Below are 14,219 nucleotides of genomic sequence, written 5' to 3'. Positions count from 1 at the left end.
CTTCCACATATATCTTTATCTCCCCTAAATCCTTTGAGTGGTTTCCATCCCCCGCTGCCCTCAAGCAATGGTGGGAGGGGAGAAACTGAGGCGGGGTGGGGGCGCCGGCCGGGGAAGGGCTGGAGCTCCCATCCCGCGGGCCTCCTCCTGCTCTCAACGCGGGGACCGGGGCCGTTACCGCGGTTTCGGCGCCCCCGCTCGCCCCGGAGCGCTCAGGCAGCCGCCCGGCCCGGGGCCCGCGTAGCCCAGGCCGGCCTGGCCCAGGGGGCGGGCCCGGAGCCTCGGCCTCGCCTGCGCCGCCGCCGCGCCGCGCCCGCCGCTTCCCGGCCGCTCGCTCGGGGCGGCCTCGCGGGGCCGGAGCGCTGCGGGCCGAGCGCCGCCAGCATGCTGCAGAAGCGGGAGAAAGTGCTGCTCCTGAGGACCTTCCGGGGCCGCACGCTGCGGATCGTGCGGGAGCACTACCTGCGGCCCAGCGTGCCCTGCAACAGCCCGCTCTGCCCGCGGCCCGCCGCCTGCCGCAGCGGTGAGGGCCCAACGGGAAGGGCCGGGCGGAGCGAGGGAGCCGGGCAGGGAGCGAGGGCGGCCGGGCGGAGCGAGGGAGCCGGGCCGGGCGGAGTGAGGGCTGCCGGGCCGAGCGAGGGAGCCGGGCCGGGCGGAGTGAGGGGGGCCGGGCGGAGTGAGGGCGGCCGGGCCGGGAGCGAGGGCGGCCGGGCGGAGTGAGGGGGGCCGGGCGGAGTGAGGGGGGCCGGGCGGAGTGAGGGCGGCCGGGCCGGGAGCGAGGGCGGCCGGACGGAGTGAGGGAGCCGGGCCGGGCGGAGTGAGGGCGGCGGGGCCGGGGTCGAGCGTCCGCCCGGAGGCGGAAGGGCACTGCCCGAGGCGGAGCGCGAGGCCCGCGGCGCCGCCCTGGCTTTACCCTGCCCGGCTGCGGGCCGGGAACGAGGGGCCGGCGGCTCCAGAGCTTCGGAGACGGGCCTGGTCGCTGCTGCGGGGCCTCCACGCGGACGCCCCCACGGGCCCGCCCGGTAACGTGAGGCGGCCGAGAGCCGGGCGCCCCCTGCCCCGAGGGAGCCCGCCCGCCGCTGTCCCCGGCACCGTGTGGTGGCGAAATGGGGAGGTCCTGAGCTGTTGGCCCTGCAGTGAGAGGCGGCACGCGATCTGGTGGCGCCCTCTTGACATTGCTTTGCTCCCCACAAATATTCTGACCTGCCAGCGCCGATGCCTCAGACGTCGTGCCCCTCAGAAGAGGACGGCCCTCTTCATGCGGGATTTGTGAACGGTCTGGGCCCTCGTGGTACAGGAAGGTCGTGGGAAGTTAGGCTTGGGGCTGCTGTGCCCTAGACCTTCCCCAGTCGGTTTCTAGGCCGCAAGGGTGGCCGGTTTAACGAGGAAGGTCCCTGGATCTCTTCCCCCTGGTGGGAGGTGAGCGTGGTGGTCCTTGTCAGCGAGTATTTGGAATCCTCAGCTTCTGTTAAGGTGAAGGTTTTAGTTACAGCTTGGCCACCCAGCTCCCCTGACGCACGGGCGGGGTGGAAACCCTACCACTGCCCTTCCTTGCACTGAACATCTTTTCTAGTCAATTCCGTCTTTTTGGTCCCTGGAGACTTCTGAGCGTGTCCACAAACTTGAGACAGAACCGACTTGAAATTGCTGGGCGTAAACAAGTGGTTAACATGTATATTTTGGGGTGCCCCATTTGAATGTGAGTGTATGTCAGCGAGTTAGAGAAATGTTCAGGTTGTGCTGACGATTTGGTTGTTTTAAAAAATCACTCATCCCCTTCTCCACTGGCAACACCATGAACCACGTTGAGCTTTTATTTCTCGCAGTTTGGAAACATGAAGGTGCTGAATCTACCTGAACTTTGACCCTCTACCAAAGTAGATTGATCTTGTCTTTTAAAAACTTCACCGTGTAGTTAAGATTGGAAGTTATTTTGCACACCGGGGCCCCAAGACATTGAAATAGTAAATAAACCAGGTTTGCAAGTGTCATCTAATCTCTTTCATTTTGGATTATTCTTCAGATGGGAAACTCTTGTCTAGTGACGTGACTCATTATGTGATCCCAGATTGGAAAATTGTTCAAGATTACTTGGAGATCCTTGAGTTTGCGGAATTGAAGGGGATTATTTTCATGCAAACGGCTTGTCAAGCTGTGCAGCATCAAAGAGGCCGGAGGTATCTGGTTTGCGTTATTTATTTATTTACTTATGGCATAGATTTTCATTTCCCCTTTGGAAAAGGTCCCTCGTTGGAGGGGGAAGGGAAGAATTCATTATTTTGTCAGAAAGGACTTTTTGAACTAATTTGGTCTTCTCTTTGCTAGTGAGGAACGCAGTAACATTTTATATTTCTATTTCAACACCTGGCTAAAAGATCTGACTGAAAATCAGTAAACTGCAGTGTCCCCAAAATGTGGAATTTAAGGTTCTTGGCCTTTGGTTTGCATTTTTATAATAGCAGAGTTATTGCTTATTTCTTGTTGGTAACACATATTGTATAATCTTATTTATAGATACATTGTTTCAGAAGCTTACTTTTTTCCCCCTTGGGAAAAAGAGTATTTTTTAAATTTTAGACTCCTTTATTGTGCATGCAAATTGTACTTGTAGTGATTTATTCAGTGAAACCAGAATTAACTTGTTTTATTTTTAGATTACTGGTGTAACTTCCAACCATAGTAAACTGTATTTGCTAAACAAAAGATTTCTGATTGAAATCAGTCTAAAATGCTTGCCTTGTACCTCAATGAAGAACAGTTGTTCACCTTTTGAACAAATGCAGTCAGCCCTCGCTGTCAGTGTGGGTTTGGTTCCGGCACCAACCGCCGGTTCAACCAACCCCGGATCATGAACAGGGTACGTACGTGTACCATCCGCGGTTGGTTGAAACCACGGGTGCGGAACCCGCGGATATGGAGGGCCCACTGTGCTCCACAAAGCGGTTTTGCTTCATTTAACATTGGGAAAGATTTATGATTTGAACTTAAGGACTGTATGGAAACAGCATATTAGAATTATATATTCAACCTCTTAACACTCCAAGTTATTTAAAAAGCAGAAACTATGTGTTCATTCTTTTTTAAATGTGGTTTTTTTCAGACCTTGGTAGTAAAAGATGAAGTATGTTTATTTGTATATGAAAATGATAAGTTGTCGTCGTATGCTCAGTTCAAAAAAATGTGCGTTTATCTAGATTGGGTGCAGGTTTTTCAGATAGAATATTTTTAAATGAGCTTGAAGTTGATTTCGTTCAGACACGAAGATATAGATGTTTATGCATATCTAGGTTTAAATGCTGCTCCAAGTGTCATATTTCAATTTCTGCTACTAAAATCAATTTGTTGTTATCATTTGGATTGCTAACACACTGCTGAGCCTTTTCAACTTGTGTTTTCTAACATATTTTTAATATTAAGGGTTGTTTTAAAAACCAATTCCTGAGACATTCAAAAGCAAAGAATTGAAATTTAAATGTTTTTTTCTCCTGAACATTTCAAAAATACTTAACTTGATGAAAAACTATTGGTTTTCCATTGCTTTACCATGTCTCTGAATACACTAAATGTGAAAACTAAAGATGAAGAGTTATGAAATAGACCCATATGATAACACCCTGGTTTTCCTATTTGGTAAGCACTTTTTGAGCTCCTAGTTCCTTCTGGAGTTAGAAAAAGAAGTCTTAATCCCTCTCTTTAACAAACCTGTTGTCTTATTGGGGTTAGACGCAAGAAGGTAATTATGACACACCTTGGACATGTGCAAGATAATTTAATGTGGACCATGCAAAGTGCAGAAGTAAATATGGGGTGTGGGAATTAGGCCAGAAAGCCCTGTGAAGAAAATAGGTTTGAGACTGGTCTTAAAACAAGATAATGAATGTGATTGATGAAGAGGAAGAAAAGACAAGAAAGGAATCAGGCAGGTTTGGGACTGGGCGTTTTGTTTACCTGTTAAGCAACCAACTGATGAAACAGGTTAAAACAGCTCAATGACCAAAGTTACCTAAACCCTAGAAAGTGTCATATGTGGAAAGCTAACTTTAGAATTGATGATAGCCATAGACTATATAACATCCAGATTTGCTTTATTAATTTGGCCTCCATAGTGTTAAGCGTAAGTGATTTGACTTCTTAGGTTTAACCAAATGTGGCCTAGCAGAGGCTCTGTGGTGTTCTGCTTCATTTAGTATTGGGGAACATTTTGTCTTTCAATCCTTCCTTGGAGATTTTTGAGATGCTAGTAAATAATTCATCCTATTTGATATGCTTTTAGGAGTGTTATTGCTTAGGAAAGCTTTGTCAGTTGAAATACCTCATCTGGTCAGTGTCTGGTGTAAGGATGCCTTGCTTTCTACTTTTGACCCCCTCCTGAATTCTTCTGTGTAACTTCAGAGTGTCAAAAGTTCATGGTTCGTGCCTCAGTTTCTCAGTGTGTAACATAAGACTGTAATCATAGACTATCACGGGTTTAGAGAGGATCTGGGGTCCACATGAGCTAACTCTCCATCCAATATGTCAGTGTTACTCAACATGAGTAATGTTATCAGCTTTGTTTCTAAGAGAAAAAAATTCTCATGGACACCCAGCATTAATTTAAATTATTTTATTGTATTGTTACTCTAACATGTTTAAACATAAATCTAGGTATAGGTCCTCATGCTTAAGTATTTAATACAACCCTAAAACCAAATTGAATCTTCAGATTAAATAAACAAAGCTACAAAATCAGAAGACTGCAAATGAACATTAAAGTGACAGATAACATTATTTTACTGAAATGAAATCACCAGAGTTGAGTTTAACAATAGAAAGTCATAGCCTCTAATCTGATTCTGTATTTAATATGATTTTTAATTTGATTTCAATAATAGCAATGCCTGTTCTCATATTGTACAAAACAGTATGAAAAATGTCGGGGTATTTTGGTGAGGAAAATTGGTCATGAGCTAATCTCTGTTGCCAATCTTCCTCTTTTTTGTGTGGTTTTTTCCTCGCCAAAGCTGCAGTCCATAGTTGTATATCCTAGTTGTAAGTCCTTCTAGTTCTTCTACATGGGACGCTGCCACAGCATGGCTTGATGAGCAGTGTGTAGGTCCGCGCCCAGGATCCGAACTGGCGAACCCTGGGCTGCTGAAGCGGAACACATGAACTTAATCTCTGGGCCATGGGGCCGGCCCCTCAGGTTTTTAATTGTTCAGGATAATCACACATGCTGCCATCTGACAATCCTCAAATGGTTATTTAATGAGGGGTCACTTGATAACTCTTTCAGGCTGTCTTGTCCACCTCATTCATTCATATATTCAGGTGTTCCTTTCTTCAACAAATATGTATTGAGAGACTAATGTGCCAGAGGCCGTGCTTTCACTGAGGGTGCAGTGGTGAACAGAAGCAGACATGGTCTTGAGCGGGAGACAGGCAGCGATCGGGTAATTGCACAAGCAGATGGAGATCTGCGCTGTGACAAGTGTGCTGAAGGTGCGGCTCCAGGAGAGCTGAAACTAGTTGGGGAGACGAGGAAGGGCTTTCCTGGGAGAGCTGCCTATACCGAGCTCTCGGGGATGAGTAGGCGTAAACCAGGCAAAGGAAGGAGAAAAGCCATCCAGGCGAGGAAACTGCCATGCAAGGTCATGGGGAGAGGAATGTGGCATGCTCAGGACCTGAAAGAAGGCCCTGGATTGGATGCTGGGCCTCATGGACCTCAGCATGTCGGTGAAGGGTTGTAACAGGGTGGGATAACATGATCAGATTGCTATTTTGGAAAGATTACCAGGCCAGTAGAGAAGAGGCATAGAGAAAAGAAGAGAAGGGGTTATTGTTTTAGTTTAGATAGGAGATGTTGGTAGCTTAGAGAAGGAGAGAAATAGACATTTCCAGGAGCTGTTTAGTAAGTAAAATCTATAGCACTTCATAAATATGTGACCAAGAGAACTGCAAACATGCCCACACAAAAGCTTGTACACAAATGCTCGTAGCAGCTCTCTTCATAGTAGGCAAAAAAATGGAAACAACTGATAATGGTTGCAGAAAATATGTTTATCCACACTATGAAATATTCAGCCGTAAAAATGGATGAAGTACTGATAGATGCTACAACATGGATGAACCTCGAAAATATGCTAAGTTGAAGAAGCCAGCCACACAAAACATCGTATATTGTATGGTTCCGTTTATAGGAAATGCCCAGAACAGGTAAATCCAAGAGACAGAAAGTAGATTAGTGGTTGCCAGGGGTTGGGGGTCAGGGGAAGTGAGGAGTGACTGCTTAATGGGTGTAAGTTTCTTTTTGGGGTGATGAAATGTTCTAGAATTAGATAGTGGTGATGGTTGCATAACTCTATGACTATACTAAAAACCATTAAATTGTGCATTTTCAAAGGGTGAATTTTATGGTATGTAAATTGTATCTCAGTAAAGCTGTTATTTTTTTTAAATCTCGAGAGCTTAGTAATGGATTTAGGTAAGTGAGGTGAGAGAGAAGGTGGTGTCAGGGATAAAGGTTTCTAGCTTACAGAACTGGATAGCGAGGGAACGCTGCAGGAGGTCTGAGGGGGAGGGGTGGAGGTCATGAGTCTAGGTGTCCTTGAGACTCCAAAAGGTCGGGCACTGACACCAAATGGCATTGCAGGTAGAAGGTAGTCATTCAGCTTGTCCAAAATATACTCTATTAAAAATGTCTTAAAAATTATCGCATATTATAAATGGAAACAAACTTTTAAAATTCTTGTGGGAAACTCAAGGACCTCTGAAAGCAAGTTTACAAGACCCTACCAGGGCTCTGCGAAAACTGGTCGAAGAAATGCAATGTTGGATACAGGACTCATTCCTTGTGCATCTCCCTGCTGGTTTAGGGCCACCCACTTCCAATCCCCAAAGAGTACAGTCAGCAGGGGAAGGGACGTTGCATCTGTAGGTAAGGCCGTCATTGAATGAAAATAGCAAAAAATCCATCTAAAGAAGGTATGTTTAGCTGTCCCCCTAAGAAATTGTTCGAGATGTTTGGATAATGGAAATTTTGAAAAGACTTAAGTCAGTTCAGGGAAAGTAGAGTTTCCTCTACTCTCTCTACTCGTCTGTAAGACGGAAATTTTAAAAAACTTAAAGATAATTTGATTGAACTTGACTCTCTGAATCTGTTGTCCTCCTGTCATTTAGGCCAAACTTGTTCAAGGCACCATGATGTTCTTTGCCGGCTCCATGCAGGATGCTCGTATATCTCATTCCATCATATGCACCACCAACCCTGAGTGGCAAAAAATACGACTGTGTGGTGTGTGTACACTATTAAATTATAGCCATGAGCCCAGGCCTACAGGACAACCCGACTGTCACACGCAGAGTGATTCGCTGTTCGTCTCCGCTTTCTCCATTAATATTCTGTGCCATTTGTTCATTTGTTTTATCTGGCTGATAGGGAGCTGACAAATGGAAGCACACACTAAAGTCTAAGGAAAATTTATGGGAGTGAAACTTAAAATGGAGAAAATTCTTTTTGTTCAGTTGTATATTTTTCTAAACATTGGGAAGGATTGTCTTTACTCTCATTTGGTGGTAAACCCCCTGGGTCTGGCTGGTGGGACATCAGTTTTTGGGGAGGACAGGATTCGAGAACCCCTGGGTCCGAAGTGCGGGTGTGGTAACAAATGCGGTGACGGGTGTGGAGCTCAGCAAGGGAGTCACTGGGTTCTAAAAATGCCAGGGTTTGTTCCGAGACGTTACCGTGTGGTATTTGGATCACTGTTGTCACAAAGGGTTGTGGGTTCCTTTACTCATTTGGAAAATGTTTGCTGGGTGCCTGCTGTGGGTTAAGCACCAAAGAGGCAAAGACAAAGCATACTGTCTGCCGTCAGCTGTCATTCGTCCTTCAGGTCCCAGGTGTCCCTTCCTCCCACATGCCTTCCCCATCCCTCCCACGTCCTGGTCAAACCCTGCACTCTTCCTGTCAGGGCACTTATCCCACTGAAATGGGTGGTTCTGTTTTTTGTTTTATTTTGTTTTGTCAATTAACATAGTGATTTTTTTTAATTATGGTAAAATATATATAACATAAAATTTACCATTTTAAGCATTGTTAAGTGTACAATTCAGTGGCATTAAGTACATTCACATTGTTGTGCAGCCCTCACCACTATCTATCTCCAGAACTCTTTTCATCTTCCTAAACTGAAACTCTACACCCATTCAACACTGACTCCCCATTTCCCCCTCCCCCAGCCTCTGGCAACCACCATTCTACTTTCCGTCTCTAGGAATTTGACTCCTGTACATAGCTCGGATGGGTGGAATCATACAGTATCTGTCCTTTTGTGACTGGCTTATTTCACTCAGCATAATATCTTCAGGGTTCATCCATATAGTAGCATGTGTCAGAACTTCCTTCCTTTTTAAGGCTGAATAATACTCTGTTGTGTGTATACACCACATTTTGTTTATCCCTTCGTCTGTCGATGGACACTTGGGTTGCTTCCACCTTTTGGCTATTGTGAATAGCGTTGCTATGAACTTGGGTGGACGAATATCTTATGGAGACCCTGCTTTCAATTCTTTGGGTTCTCTGCCCAGAAGTGGGATTGTTGGGTCATAAGGTAGTTCTAGTTTTGATTTTTTTGAAGAATGGGTGCTTCTGCTGTGTCCCCATGAGCAGGACTGCTGCCCAAGTGCAGCCGTGGGATGTCTAGCTGGTGTCCCTTGGGGGCATTCAGTGGAGAAAAGACCTGATGCATAGAAGGAGTGCAGTGAATACGTGCTGAATGAAGGATGTTTAGTAAGGGGGCTAGTATGTAAACACACAGCGGCACTGAGCTCGGGTGCTTTGTTAGGGGCGTATAGAGTAGGATGGGCGACAAAAAGAGCAAGAACTAGGGAGGACAGGGTCAGAAAACAGGCAACGGTTTCTCAGTGTCTTCTCTGAAATAATAAATTACAGATATTTATGAAGCCTCTTCTAAAATCTTTTTATTACTTGACAAATAAGTGCTCATTTGAAAAAACACTCACGCATGACAGAAATGTGTAAAGCAGAAAGTCTTTGCCTTACTGGAGACAACCATCATTAACAGGGTGGTGTGGATTCCTCTATGCGTAGTCTGAGAGGTTTAAAAATTACTTCAAGGGGCCAGCCCTGTGGCGTAGTGGTTAAGTTCACGCGCTCCGCTTCGGGGCCCGAGGTTCGCAGGTTGGGATCCTGGGCACAGACCTACACGCCCCTCATCAAGCCATGCTGTGCAGCATCTCACATACAAAACAGAGGAAGATTGGCACAGATGTGAGCTCAGTGACGATCTTCCTCACCAAGAAAAATTAAAATAAAAATGATTTTACGTGTATCTTTGTGAAGGTGGGAAAATTACCGATTTAATATGTTCTAGGCACTTTGTGGCACGGCAAAAATTTGTTTCCACAAGTGGAATTCTGTTAAGGAAAGCTGCCATTCACAGAAATGAAACAATCTTTTTGTCTCTTAGGAAATTTTACAAGTTGCTATTACTTGATGATTCTTTTCAAGATGGCTCAAAATTAGAATTCCTATGAAATTAAAATCAGTGTTTCCTTGTTTTCTAATGAAGTGTTGAGACAACACAGATATTGGTGGTTAGCATTTATTTAGAGGATAAGTTGGAGAGTTCTCCCTTTGCTTTAATGAAAAGACTCATTTTTTTAAATCCATAGAGGTAGGTTGGAGGTGGGAATGGAAGGGCACAAATTTTGTTATATTAATGCCAGTCATCTGCCTTGGATAATTGATATGTTAATTTAACATCTGGTTTAACATCAATCCATTTTTAAATGAACAATTGACTTCCTTTAAAATAACTGAATATTTTCTGTGTTTCATATCACCTAGACTATTAAAAAGCCCTCCTTAGAGGCTGAGCCATGCAAGACTGCGTATTTGCTTTGCGACTTTGGCTGGCATTACTGGAAGGACCTCCCCATGGGAAAAATTGAAACTTTCTGTTAGTTACCTAGCAGATGAAGCTAGCCCTCACTCGTGTAAATGTGATGGCTGCATAAATAAAATTCACAGATTAATCCCCAAGCTTATTTACCTTACACGTCCTTTTCTATGGCTGCCGGCAAGTATAAAATGTGCTAATGCCTAATGCCATTTATAGAACAAAGTGAGGTACAAAATTAAAGTGCTAACCTCTGTGTCCTCTGCGGGCCTCTGAAGAGGGGGCTCTGTGGGGCAGGGTCTATAATTACACAATAAATGGCCGGAAGCCTCGGAAGGGGAAAGGGGAGGGGAGCGTTTGATCTGCACACTAGTCAACGAGGCCCTGCCGAAGCACATTCCAGCAGGCAGAACTGAGACACGCAGCCCAGTAGCACTGCACACGCTAAGGCCAGTGTAAATAAAGGCTTCTTGAGTTTTAACTAATCAATCTTTTGCTCTAAAATACCCCATCTTTTGTGATTCTTAGCAGGAGCTGGCGGTAGATGAGTACCTGCGATGTTAGATTTATTTTTCTCCTCTGTGTCACAGACAGTATAACAAATTGCGAAACCTCCTGAAGGATGCGCGTCATGACTGCGTTCTCTTTGCTAATGAATTCCAGCAGCACTGCTATCTCCCTCGGGAGAGAGGAGAATCCTTGGAAAAGTGGCAGACCAGGTACGGCGCTACGTGGCTGCGAGTCTTCACGCGAGCATCTTCTCTGCCTTCTTTATTGTTGGCTGTTTGGGAGTTGATCTAAGGAGTCTGCCAAAACGAGCCAACAGTTATTCGGGAGCCGTGATTAATCCTGAAATGCTTACTGCGTCAGTGTTTTAGATATGCCATTTGAATACATAATTGATGTATTTTAGAAATTGTAACTAGGGAGATACAGGTACCCAGAGTAAGTTTGCCCCAGACCCTGACAGCTAACAGGATCATTCCAATGATCCTAATGTCATAGCTTTACTGCTTGTGTGTGTGTTTGGGGTGAGGGCATCCTACTTCTAAGCTAAGATCATCTCAGTTTTTCTGGTACAGGTTGCTCTAACATCCTCCCCCAATCTTACTGAACTGAAACTGGTAGGTTGATTCCGGAAGAGCTGTTTTAGGAAGAGCAGTGCTGTAGTTTAGATCCACCTAAAAGCAGAGCCTGAGGCAGGCACGTGGATGTGGGTTGTTTACAGGGTAGGTAATTCCCAGAAGCAAGAGTGAGGAAGTGGGGAGACAGACAGAGAAGAGAGGAAGCGGTAAAGGATGTGTTCCTGCCGCGGGAAACCAAGGCCGGTCCTGCTGGGCACCTCTGAGAAGCCGTGGAGAGTGTGCCTCAGAAGTCACCTCCAAGGGCAGAGGCGGGGGCATTTAGTCAGTCCCCCCCTTTAGCTGGGGGTCATTCCCTAGAGGTGAGGGCCCCTGAGGTGGGATGGAGCTGCCTGCCCAGCTGTAGCTCAAGTCAGAGGTGGGCCTAGGGTGCAGCTGCCAGGCACTGATAGCCTCTGCTACACGCTTCTGTAGAGGGCAAAAGAGGCCTTAAGCTTTAAAATGCCTTATCCATACAAAACATTCCAATCATCTTTTTTTTCGTAATTCTTTATGTCTATAGCCATTAAATATTTAAATTCCCTAGAGCAAAATAAGCACTGATACATACTGAATTCTTGATTATAGGCCCCAAGTTCCCACAGGGCTCAGTACCAGAAAGGAAAAAGCAAATTTTTCTCTAGATTGGGTCACACGTGAGTACTCAGAATGATCACACTAACTGCACAGCCTTGCACGTAGTAGGTACTCAGGATATGTTGGCTGAATTTTTTTTTTAATTCTAGAACTAAAGGAAGTTTACATAGCATCTTAATTTGCAGAAGGGGAGAGAGATACCTACAGAAATTGGCTGTCCAAGTTTGTGCACTTCACTGGGAACGTAATCCAGTCTTGAACACACGTCTCCAGACCTAGTCTCTGTTTCCAATTCAGATTGTTTTCAGGAAGATTTTCAGACATTTCGTGTGATTCCATATCAGACCTTATTGGATTATGATTTTCAGCTACTCGCAACCTGGTATTTCTCTTAGCCAAAGGCTTGTTTCTTCATCTCTGAAGCCTCATAGCTTAGCTTGTCATCTGTGTGGTGCTGTTTGGCTCAACTCTCCAATTAAAAGCTGTTAAAAGGTGGCACAGCCTCATGGTTTCTTGGTCATGTCGAGGAATAAAAAAGGCTGCTGTGGTGGTTGGATGTCTTAGGGAAGAAGAGATGTCAAGTGCTTTCTGATTCATCTTTGTAACCCCTAGAGCACCCAACCCAGGGTGTATTTATAATGGGTGCTCAGGAAGTATTTGTTGAATGAATGAATGAGTGGTTGTCTGCATGAATCAAAGGACAGCAGATGAAAAGCCAGGTGAGGAATTCTGAACAATAGCTTGTGTTTGCGTGCCTTGGGAGGGCTCACGTGCCCTTTGCTTTTCTAGGAGCATCTACAATGCAGCCGTTTGGTACTATCACCACTGCCAGGATAGGATGCCAATCGTTATGGTGACAGAAGATGAGGAGGCAATCCAGCAGTATGGAAGCGAAACAGAAGGAGTGTTTGTGATTTCTTTCAAGGTATTTCCAGTGTTATGTGTATAAATGTGTGTGTGTTCATTTCCTAAGTACTTCCCATAAGGCTCTAGATCCCTTTGACGATACAGAAAAGGGAAAATTACAGAAAAGGCAGACTTCAAGAAGTTCCATGTCTTTGTTACTCCCCAACTAATTAATCTTGACTTTAGCAAATTTGGGCAAACTTCATGTGACTGTACGGTCCACAGCATCAAGACTTCAGCCCAATAAACTACCGTTGACTGTAAGCTCATGTTTATAGTTATAACAATAACAATATTAGTAATGATGATGATAGGTTAAATCTTATAAAATTGCCAATATTCTGTTGTTTTTGACTTAGAAAATGGCAGTTTTACAAGGTTCCACCTGATAGTAATCGCCAACATTTATCTATACCAGGACTATTCTAGGTGTATTATTTCATCCAATTCTTACAACAACCTTATGAGGTGAGTGTTATATCATCCCCATTTCATTGATGAAAAAACTAAAGCACAGAAAGGCTAAGCAACTTGCCCAAGATCACACAGGGAGAAAGTGGTAAAACCGAGATTAGAACCCAGGCAGTCTGACTCCAAGGCCCTTAACCACCATGCTTCACTGCCTCCCAAACTATTTTTCTGAATGCACAGAAAACACAGTTTGAAAGCCCGATCTTGTTTCTTCGCTGTTCCTCCCTCATTCCTGCTTGTGAATGTGCATGGGGGTGAATAGGGGTCAAGGACGGGGCGCGATGTGATATTTTAATGTGAAGGCTGTCAGACGGGAGCAGCATAGTCGGTGACAGTTTCTTGGGCTATCTTAGCAACTCAGTTCCCCTATTTCTTAGGTGCCTGTTGGGAGAGTAGGATGACTGTTCATCTCTCACTAGGTTACTGGTCTCTTCTGCCTGCCCAGTTGGTCAATCAAGTTCTAGTGGCTGACATCATTTTTTGACTCAGAAGCTAGAACGAGGGCTTCCGTTACCCTGTCAGTTTACAGAAAGTCTAGACAGATTTTGAATTGTAGATTCTGTAAGGGTTCCCAGGTGCGTGCATTGCTAAAGATTTGCCAATAGAATTTTCTTGGCCCTGCTATGAAAAAGTGTTCTGGCATGCCAGAGAATTCCATGGGCCCTGGATATTAATGGCAGTGTCACTTGTTTTTTCTGCTGTAATACATCATGTCTTGTTCCTGCAGAAGACAGTTGACTAAAATTACATTTTTCTACTTTTTGTGGAAATTACTTTTCTTTGTAGCCCAGAAGTGTAGTACAGTTTTGTTTTGTACAGTGCTTCCTAAGCACACTGTGACTGGGGGCTTCACAGAGATGAGTGATAGCAGGAAAAAAGAGATAGTGTGAGGTTCAGAGGAGAGGGGAGTCCAGAATTTTCTGTGGGGACTTGAAGTGAGATGGGGAAGAGTGAAGACTGCAAACCCTTCCTGAATAGCTAGTTCCTAGTGGCACAAGTTTGGTGTTGAGACGTGGTGGGTGACCGCAGAGTTGAGGTGCTGATGTTAGTTAGCACAGACGGAAGTTCTGGAAGGACTAGGGAAAGAAAGGAAGCAGCTTGAACAGGCCCCTGAAATTAGTGGGAGGAATGCGGAAGTTGACAATCAGGATAACGTATTCTCTTTTTAAATTGAGAAAAGATAACGTGCTAGACTGTACCTTAGGCTTAAAGCTGAGTTAAAATCTCC

General features: G+C 45.1%; 1 protein-coding gene across 6 annotated transcripts in view; it reads left to right on the top strand.

Annotated features, from left to right (window-relative positions):
* Positions 1–262: 262 nt before the first annotated feature.
* DIS3L (DIS3 like exosome 3'-5' exoribonuclease) overlaps positions 263–14,219 on the top strand; it is a 28,042-nt gene continuing 14,085 nt past the window's right edge. The window contains exons 1-4 of one of the 6 annotated variants that reach the window (XM_023655018.2): positions 263–523; positions 2,024–2,177; positions 10,487–10,615; positions 12,404–12,539. In XM_023655018.2, the coding sequence (XP_023510786.1) occupies positions 385–523; positions 2,024–2,177; positions 10,487–10,615; positions 12,404–12,539 (558 nt within the window). In that variant the 5' untranslated portion in view covers positions 263–384. Of the gene's footprint in view, positions 524–793; positions 1,474–1,670; positions 1,842–2,023; positions 2,178–10,486; positions 10,616–12,403; positions 12,540–14,219 lie in introns of those variants that run through there. The other 5 variants (XM_070270263.1, XM_014733934.3, XM_023655020.2 and 2 more) reach the window with 5 other exon arrangements.

The sequence above is a fragment of the Equus caballus genome, chromosome 1 (genome assembly GCF_041296265.1).
Source record: "Equus caballus isolate H_3958 breed thoroughbred chromosome 1, TB-T2T, whole genome shotgun sequence".
Taxonomy (NCBI): Eukaryota; Metazoa; Chordata; class Mammalia; order Perissodactyla; family Equidae; genus Equus; species Equus caballus.
The sequence above is the reverse complement of the archived record's forward strand: the minus strand, read 5'-3'. Positions and strand labels throughout refer to the sequence as shown.